The 8,971-nt window shown below is 49.6% G+C and overlaps 1 protein-coding gene across 1 annotated transcript; it reads right to left on the reverse strand.

The window, feature by feature from the left end:
* Positions 1-4,150: 4,150 nt before the first annotated feature.
* LOC135976695 (uncharacterized) lies at positions 4,151-6,695 on the reverse strand. The gene is made up of 2 exons (XM_065573771.1): positions 5,715-6,695; positions 4,151-4,720 (listed from the first exon to the last, which is right to left on the reverse strand). Exons 1-2 carry the CDS (start codon positions 6,289-6,291, stop codon positions 4,245-4,247), a joined length of 1,053 nt encoding a protein of 350 aa, XP_065429843.1. The 5' UTR covers positions 6,292-6,695; the 3' UTR covers positions 4,151-4,244.
* Between the last annotated feature and the right edge of the window lie 2,276 nt (positions 6,696-8,971).

The raw sequence follows: 8,971 nt of genomic DNA on the forward strand, positions 1-8,971 counted from the left end.
CATTTCAATTAGTGGAACTCTCTTGGAGTAAAGGGTAGTAACAAAGCACGTAGGCCATTCTTACAGGATGGGACCCTCTATCCTGGGAAGCAGTGGTACTCAATATAATGCTTTACAATACAAACCCATTTGACAATGTCATTTATTGCAGGTCACGCAGGGTGAAAAAGGTTTGGGGGTCATGGTAGATAATCAGCGGAATGTGAGCGCTGTGGCCCCAAAAGTTAACATGATCCTGGGCTGCATGAACAGGGGAATCTCGACTTGGTGTAGAGAGGTTATTTTACCTCTATATCTGACACTGACGAGATCGCTGCTGGAATCCTGTGGCCAGTTCTGGTGCCTATAATTCAAGTGGGCTGTGGATAAATTGGAGAGGATTCAGAGGAGTCACAAGAATGATTAAAAGATTAGAAAACCTGCCTTACACTGATAGATTGAGCTCCTTGACTCTATTTAACTTAAAAAGACGGTTAAGGCATGACTTGATTACAGTCTACAAATATCTGCCTGGGGAACAAATATTTAATAACGAGCTCTGCTGTCTAGCACAGACAGGTCTAATATGTACAACGGCTGGAAGCTGAAGCTAGCAAAATTCAGACTGGAAATAAGGCATAAATGTTAACAGTGAGTGTGATTAGCCATTGGAACCAGTTACCAGCCGTGGTTGTGGATTCTCCATCACTGACAATTTTTAAGTCAAGATTGGATGTTTGTCTAGAGTCCATGCGCTAGGAGTTATTCTGGGCTAGTTCTGTGGCCAGTGTTGTAGAAGAGATCAGATGAGATGATCCCAGAGGTCCCTTGTGGCCTTGGAATCTAGGAATGTCCAGTGTATTAGAATGGATTAGAATTAGAATGAAGTTGCAGCACAAAATGGCAGGAAGCCACTACTAAGCGAAGACACAATGTCAGATGATAATGACCTCAAATATTTCTTCTAGCAGAACTAACAGAGTGGAGACTGTCCTACTGCTAAAAATACTGGGGAATTCATGATTCCAACATCAACTCCATGTGTATAGAAGCGTGGAGGGGAGCTGCACATTAGCAGGAATGGAGAAATGTCCATAGCACGTCAGACCACAGATCAGTCTAGTCCAATATCGTGTCTCCGGCAGTGACCACTATATCTTAGAAGAAGGTGCAAGAATGCTTGTGAAGGGGAACTTATGGAACTACATAAGAGTCCATTTTAGAAAGCAAATAAGCCAGTTTTTTATTGAATTGTTTTATTCCAATTGGAATTACGTGGGTCTGGTGCTAGAACTTACAAACAGCATTTGCTCAGATACTGTCACGTGTGTCTCCTTAAAATATTTATAACTAATCATTAAAATACTTCAAGTAATTGAAGAATCTGTTGATGGCGGAAGTTTGGATTGTGAAAAATCACAGCTGCATAGCCCTGGCGCGTCCCATTTCCGGGCACCTGTCATGCAAACCATATAAAAATTCTCCCACGTAATATCTGACCCATGCCAGTGTTTATGGATAACATCAGTAATCCCTTATTGAAAGGTTTATGAGTAGTGTGAAAAATCAAGATATTTTCTCATGATGGTTTCTTCTTTTGCTCAACCAGCCATTGGTTTTCTAGCACGGCCAAGCTCCTGTGAGCTCTATTCAGTATCCACAACAATAAAATGGAGGCAGGGCTGGCTAACTTAACAAGGCCCCATTTCAAAGCTTTGCCCCACGGTATGGTGGCTTTCCCAGCTGTATCAAAGCTCTGGTGTACTGCACAGTCCTTTCTCTTGACATCCCCAGGGGGAGACTTTGAGATCTTGAACAGCCTCTTCGGAAGGAAATGGGAGCTGTGGGATCTTAGGCCTTGTCTACACTACGAGAGTAGTTCGATTTTACTTGCATCGAATTTTTGTAATCGATATTGCAAAGTCGAACGTGTGTGTCCACACTAAGGACAGTAATTCGACTTTGTGCGTCCACACTAACGGTGATAGCGTCGACATTCGAAGCGGTGCACTGTGGTCAGCTATCCCACAGTTCCCGCAGTCCCCTCTGCCCATTGGAATTCTGGGTGTAGCCGGCAATGCCTTCTGGGTAACAAAATGAGTCGAGGGTGCTTTTGGGAAACTGTCGTCATCCGTCCATCACTCCCGCCCTCCCTCCCTGAAAGCGCCGGCGGGAAAACAGTTCGCGCGCTTTTCCAGTCATTGACAGCGCGGACGCCACTGTACTCCGAGCATGGAGCCCGCTGCGACCATCGCTGCAGTTGTGGCCGCTCTCAACGTCTCGCAGCTTATCATAAAGGTTTCCCTGAGGCAGATGCAGAAAAGTCAGGCAAGGAGGCTACGGCACCGCGGTGATGTCCTGAAGTCTGAGAGTAGCACAGACCTGTCAGAAAGCAGGCGACCCAGCGCCGAGGACATCACAGTGGCAATGGGTCATGTTGATGCCGTGGAACGGCGATTCTGGGCACGGGAGACAAGCACTGAGTGGTGGGACCGCATAGTGCTGCAGGTCTGGGATGAATCCCAGTGGCTGCGAAACTTTCGCATGCGGAAGGGAACTTTCCTGGAACTTTGTGAGTTGCTGTCCCCTGCCCTGAAGCGCAGTGACACCCGGTTGCGAGCTGCACTGAGTGTACAGAAGCGAGTGGCCATAGCCCTGTGGAAGCTTGCAACGCCAGACAGCTACCGGTCAGTCGCGAACCAGTTTGGGGTGGGCAAATCTACCGTGGGGGTTGTTGTGATGCAAGTAGCGAAGGCAATCGTTGATGTACTGCTGCCAAAGGTAGTGACCCTGGGAAACGTGGAGGCGATCATAGATGGCTTCGCAGCGATGGGATTCCCAAACTGCGGTGGGGCCATAGATGGAACTCACATCCCTATCCTGGCACCGGACCACCAGGCCACCCAGTACATTAACCGAAAGGGATACTTTTCCATGGTGCTGCAAGCACTGGTGGACCACAGGGGACGTTTTACCAACATCTACGTGGGATGGCCGGGCAAGGTTCATGACGCTCGTGTTTTCAGGAACTCTGGTCTGTTTAGACGGCTGCAACAAGGTATTTACTTCCCGGACCGCAAAATAACTGTTGGGGATGTGGAGATGCCTATAGTCATCCTCGGGGACCCAGCCTACCCGCTAATGCCCTGGCTCATGAAGCCCTATACTGGCGCCCTGGACACTGAAAAAGAACTCTTCAACTACCGGCTGAGCAAGTGCAGAATGGTGGTGGAGTGTGCTTTTGGCCGTCTCAAGGGGAGATGGAGAAGCTTACTGACTCGCTGTGATCTCAGCGAAACCAATATCCCCATTGTTATAGCAGCTTGCTGTGTGCTCCACAATCTCTGTGAGAGCAAGGGGGAGACCTTTATGGCGGGGTGGGAGGTTGAGGAAAATAGCCTGGCTGGTGATTACTCACAGCCAGACAGCCGGGCGATTAGAAGAGACCAGCGGGAAGCGCTGTGCATCCGGGAGGCTTTGAAAGCAAAGTTCCTGAGTGAGCAGGGTAACCTGTGATTTTATAGTTTGTGTACTGAGAAGCTAAACCTGCCCCCGTTTCTTTACCCAGGTAATGTTGACTATCCTATCCAGTTACATACCCCCTTCACCCCCCCTCCAACACACGTGTCGAAATAAAAATAGTTCTACTTTGTTAAAGCACACCGTTTTCTTTAATACTGTTTTCGCGGGAATTTTTTAAAACTGGGACGCAGACTGTGGTGCGGGGCGGGTCTAGTGTTGTGATGCGAATGCAGCTTCTAAACTCAAGGATTGACAGGCTCCGCTGCGGTGGGATGCTTGTTTCAACGGAGCCTGTCACCCCTCCTGATCGGGACTGTGTGTATGGGAGGTCTATTTGACTTTGTGGCAGGGGGAGGACGGTTACAGATCCCATGCTGTGTGGCTCTGTGATCCTGTCTAAGGACCGGCGCTTAAGATCTGTAACTGCCCTCCCCCGCCACAAAGTCACAGAGCAACCCACCCCCCCCAACATTACATCAAAACAACCTCCCAGACTAACCGGGGCAACTAGTCACTGCATCACTGCACTGTGTATGTGCCCTGCTGCTGTGCCTGCCCCCGACTATGTACCCTGCCAAAGGAGACTGTCCTGTCCAATTTCCAACCCCCTTTCCCCTCCTCCTCCAAAAGAACATGATTGAAACAGTAGTTAACAGAAACGAATTTTTTATTATCAACTACACATGGCATTGGGAGGTGAAACTTGGACGTGGGCTTGTGTCAGGCGGGAAGGAAAGAACTTTTCAAATTTTGGGAAATGAGAGCCTTCTGCTACTAGAGCTCTCTGCAGGGGTGGAGTGAGAGTTAGCAGGGACTCTGCCGCCTCTCCTTCTTTGCACTTTGGGTGAGGTGGGTATGGGACTTGGTGGCGGGGGAGGGCGGTTAGAGATGGACTGCAGCGGGGCTCTGTCCTCCTGCCTCCGTTCCTGCAGAACATCCACAAGGCGCCGGAGTGTGTCCGTTTGCTCCCTCAGTAGTCCAAGCAGCGTTAGAGTCGCCTGCTGGTCTTCCTGACGCCACCTCTCCTCCCGATCCATGTTGGCTTGGTGCATTCGGGTCAAGTTCTCCCGCCACTGGGTCTGCTGTGCTGCCTGGGCTTGGGAAGAGGCCATAAGCTCAGAGAACATGTCCTCCCGTGTCCTCTTCTTCCTACGCCTAATCCGCGCTAGCCTCTGGGAGTGTGATTCCAGGCTAGGTTGTGAGACAGTCGCAGACGGGGCTGTGGAAATGGGAAAAAGGGAGTGAATTCCTCTGAAAGATAAATGTAGTTGTGAACAAAGAACATAGTCTTTCTCTGTGAACAAGACCATGCACAGCACCTTTCACATGCGCACTCAGCACAAGGTCGAATTCTCGGCCTTCGCATTCTGTGCCTGGGGTCTTGAACAGCACATTTGAGAAGCGAGGCAGCACAACGGAATTTCTGTTGCAGGCAGACATGGTAAGCCGTACACTTGTGGCAGTTTAAAACTTTTATATTACCACTGGCCTCATTTCACATTTAAATCAATGTCAGTCCCTGCTGCCAGCAATCCGGCAAGCGGGAACTCTGCCCCTGTCCCACCCCCTCGCGGCTGTCCCCGGGAACGATCCCTTTCGGCTGCCCCTCTCCCGCCTCCACCGCGTGGCTGCAAACCAGCGGTTACAGTTCTGTAAAGGAACGGGAAAGCAGTCCCAACACTAACATTCCCCTACCTAATTAAAAGCAGGTCACCATGGCCGACATCACCCTGATGAGGATCTCCGAGAGCGACAAAGAGAGAATGCTCCGGGAAAGCCTCCAAAGACCAGGGCCGTATGCCGCCCTGCTGTGCAGAGCAATGATCCCCGAGTACCTGATAATCTCGTGGCGCGGCAACGTGTCGTACTTCGGAGGACCCAATAAGGCCGCTCTCCCCAAGAACCTCATGCAACGGCTTTCAAGTTACCTCCAGGAGAGCTTCATCGAGATGTCCCAGGAGGATTACTGCTCTATCCCCGCACATATAGACCGCATTTTACTGTAGCTGCAGTAGCAGGGAATACACAGTAGAGCGGCTTGTGCAGGACAATCACTGAAAACCGGACATTGCTAGATTTCTTTTCAAAACTTGCACTGCCCCTTACTAAACCGTTAAGCGCCTAGGGCACACTAATCATGAACAACCCATTCTTTTAATTGTTAATATTCCTGTTTTGTTAAAAATAAATGTTTAGATGTTTACAACACTTACTGGCTGATCCTTCACCAGATTCTGTGTCCGGGGTAATGGCTGGGGACGCTTCGTAGGGGATCTCTGTAAGGGTGATGAAGAGATCCTGGCTGTCGGGGAAATCAGCGTTGTGAGAGCTGCCAACTGCCTCGCCCTCCTCATCTCCTTCCTCATCTTCCCCGTCCCCTAACATGTCTGAGGAACCGGCCGTGGACAGTATCCCATCCTCAGAGTCCACGGTCACTGGTGGGGTAGTGGTGGCGGCAGCACCGAGGATGGAATGCAGTGCCTCGTAGAAACGGGATGTCTGGGGATGGGATCCGGAGCGTCCGTTTGCCTCTTTGGTCTTCTGGTAGCCTTGTCTCAGCTCCTTGATTTTCACGCGGCACTGCGTTGCATCCCGGCTGTATCCTCTCTCTGCCATGTCTTTAGAGATCTTCTCGTAGATCTTTGCATTCCTTCTTTTGGATCGCAGCTCGGAAAGCACGGACTCATCGCCCCACACAGCGATGAGATCCAAGACTTCACGATCAGTCCATGCTGGGGCTCTCTTTCTATTCACAGACTGCATGGCCATCACTGCTGGAGAGCTCTGCATCGTTGCCAGTGCTGCTGTGCTCGCCACGATGTCCAGACAGGAAATGAGATTCAAACTGGCCAGACAGGAAAAGGAATTCAAATTCAAATTTTCCCGGGGCTTTTCCTGTGTGGCTGGTCAGAGCATCCGAGCTCGCACTGCTGTCCAGAGCGTCAACAGAGTGGTGCACTGTGGGATAGCTCCCGGAGCTATTAGCGTCGATTTCCATCCACACCTAGCCTAATTCGACATGGCCATGTCGAATTTAGCGCTACTCCCCTCGTCGGGGAGGAGTACAGAAGTCGAATTAAAGAGACCTCTATGTCGAACTAAATAGCATCGCAGTGTGGACGGGTGCAGGGTTAATTCGATTTAACGGCGCTAACTTCGACATAAACGCCTAGTGTAGACCAGGCCTTAGATAACTGCCTGTGATACAGAAACATCCACATTAACCAAAAGATTCACTCTGTGGGATGGGATGGCAGAGATTGTCACAATTGTCACAGTGATGCTCCCTTGTATGGGAGGGTTGTATCCCTCTCTAGTGGCTACTCAACAGAAAATGGAATTCAAGGTGACAGGCTACTATAGGTAATGGTGTTACGACTTAGCTCAGGTGGTTGAGGTCTGAGTTATAAGCCTGACGTCCCACAATCAAAAACAGTTGAAGACCTGTTGTGGGGGTGTTGCATCAGCATATGCCCATCATTTTCCTGACATAGGTTCCTAGTGACTGACTCATCTTCTATCTCTTCAAACGGTGTATTCCATGAGCATGGCATGAAAAGGAATATGAGGCATTCCTTGTGGAGGTCAGTCTAATTGCTCCTTCCAAAAAGAAGGATTTTATAGCTCAAAAAAAATATATATATTGGCCCTATGTTATGTTAGTTCTGCCTGTTGAGCCACTTGACTGTCACCATGGCAATACCTCTCCTTTTCCAGGCCCAATTTGACATTGAAATCAATGGAGTTACTCCAGAGATGAATTTGGCCCATAGATTGTAGCCAGAGGTGGATGAGAACTCTCTAAATTGATGGCCAAAGATAATCCCGGAAGGTCACAATCTCTTCTGAAATGACAATATTATGATTATGTACTGGAATTGTCATAGCAGCTAGGTGCCCTAGGAACAGACCAAGACCCCGTCCTGGTTGGTGCAGTAAAAACAACACCTGGATCTGTCCTCATTTTCACAGCTGCATCCAATGTGCTGAAAGACGGATACTCAGAAACCTGTAGTCTTACTAGGTTGACGAGATAGCAAGTGTGAAAAATAGGGATGGGGAGGGAGGATGATAAGGGGGGCAATAGGGTCCTATATAAGATAGAGCCCCTAATAATCACGACAGTCCCTGTAAAATCAGGACATCTGGTCACCTTAAACTACATGCATCTTTCAGAAGTGGATGTATTGTGAAGCTACAGTGCAAGGCGGGTAGCTGGTGGCAGTAGTCGAATATGGCAGAATATTAGGATACCACTTTGTGGGCATCAGCAGTATTGTCAGGCCAAAGTGCTAGAAAGGCATCAGTGGGCCCCCAAAATCATGAGATTCAAAAAAAGGTTACATTTTGATGAACTTTGAATTAAGAAAAACTCAATTCTTTTGTGGCCGAGCTGCTGCAGCAGGCAGAACCCCTCTGACAGCAGAGCTGGTCCGGCCCCCACGGGTGCAGCGCACCTGGATACCCCCTGGGAATTCAGGCCCTGTAACACATAAACAGCAAGCAGCAGATGGGGGAGGCGCTGAGCAGGGAACACGGGCTGCTGTTTGCCTCTTTCACTCCCAGAGAGGCAGAGAACCGGCCTGTCTCACCTATACACTGTTGCCACTGCTCCTCCTTGCTGCCCCTGTTCCCATCACTTGTCACCTGCCACCACCTCCTTCCTTGGGTTTCCTTTCAAAAAGGCCCTTCCCTAGGAAAATCTGGGTCTCAGCACATCTGACTGCTGAAGAGAATGAAACACCAGGAGGCCGACAATGTCATGAATCATAGCTTTTATTGCTGCACATCTACATTAAAAGACAGGATGGGAAAAGAGACCAGAGGGGGAAACACTCCAACACTAAAGAGTCTACAGCACAAATGTTACAGGATCTCTCCCAGGCACAGCTGATATCCCAGGGGCACAATGACGGTGATACTCGTTACAGGGGAAGGCATTGACCTCTGGATAGGAGAAGCAGAAATAATGCGCAGTGTGCGGACAGAGACTGGGAACATTCCTAGAAACAGGTCACACTGCCAGGGGAAAGCCAGACCAGCAGAGTGAGGAGAGAGCTACTGCGCGAGGGGCTGTAATTCATTTTCATTCCATAGATGTCAGTGGTTCCATGGGCACTAACAGAGCTTCTTTTCTTTGCAACAGTGCTGCACAGGTGGGCATTTTGGAAGGCATGGAGGGCATGGAGGACACTTTTGAGGACATGGAGGGCACGGAGGACACTTTTGAGGGCACGGAGGGCACGGAGGACACTTTTGATGGCATGGAGGACATGGAAGACACTTTTGAGGGCATGGGCACGGGCATGGATGCACGCATGTAGTGCACTTCTTCACGCAGACTTTACAGCAGGGATCCACGCATTTTGTCACACACTTGGTCACACAGACTTTGCAGCAGGGATCCAGGCATTTGGTAGTGCACTTGGTCACACAGCATGGAGGGGGCAGGCAGGTCTGTTTGCATTGC

The sequence above is a fragment of the Chrysemys picta genome, chromosome 20 (genome assembly GCF_011386835.1).
Source record: "Chrysemys picta bellii isolate R12L10 chromosome 20, ASM1138683v2, whole genome shotgun sequence".
Taxonomy (NCBI): domain Eukaryota; kingdom Metazoa; phylum Chordata; order Testudines; family Emydidae; genus Chrysemys; species Chrysemys picta.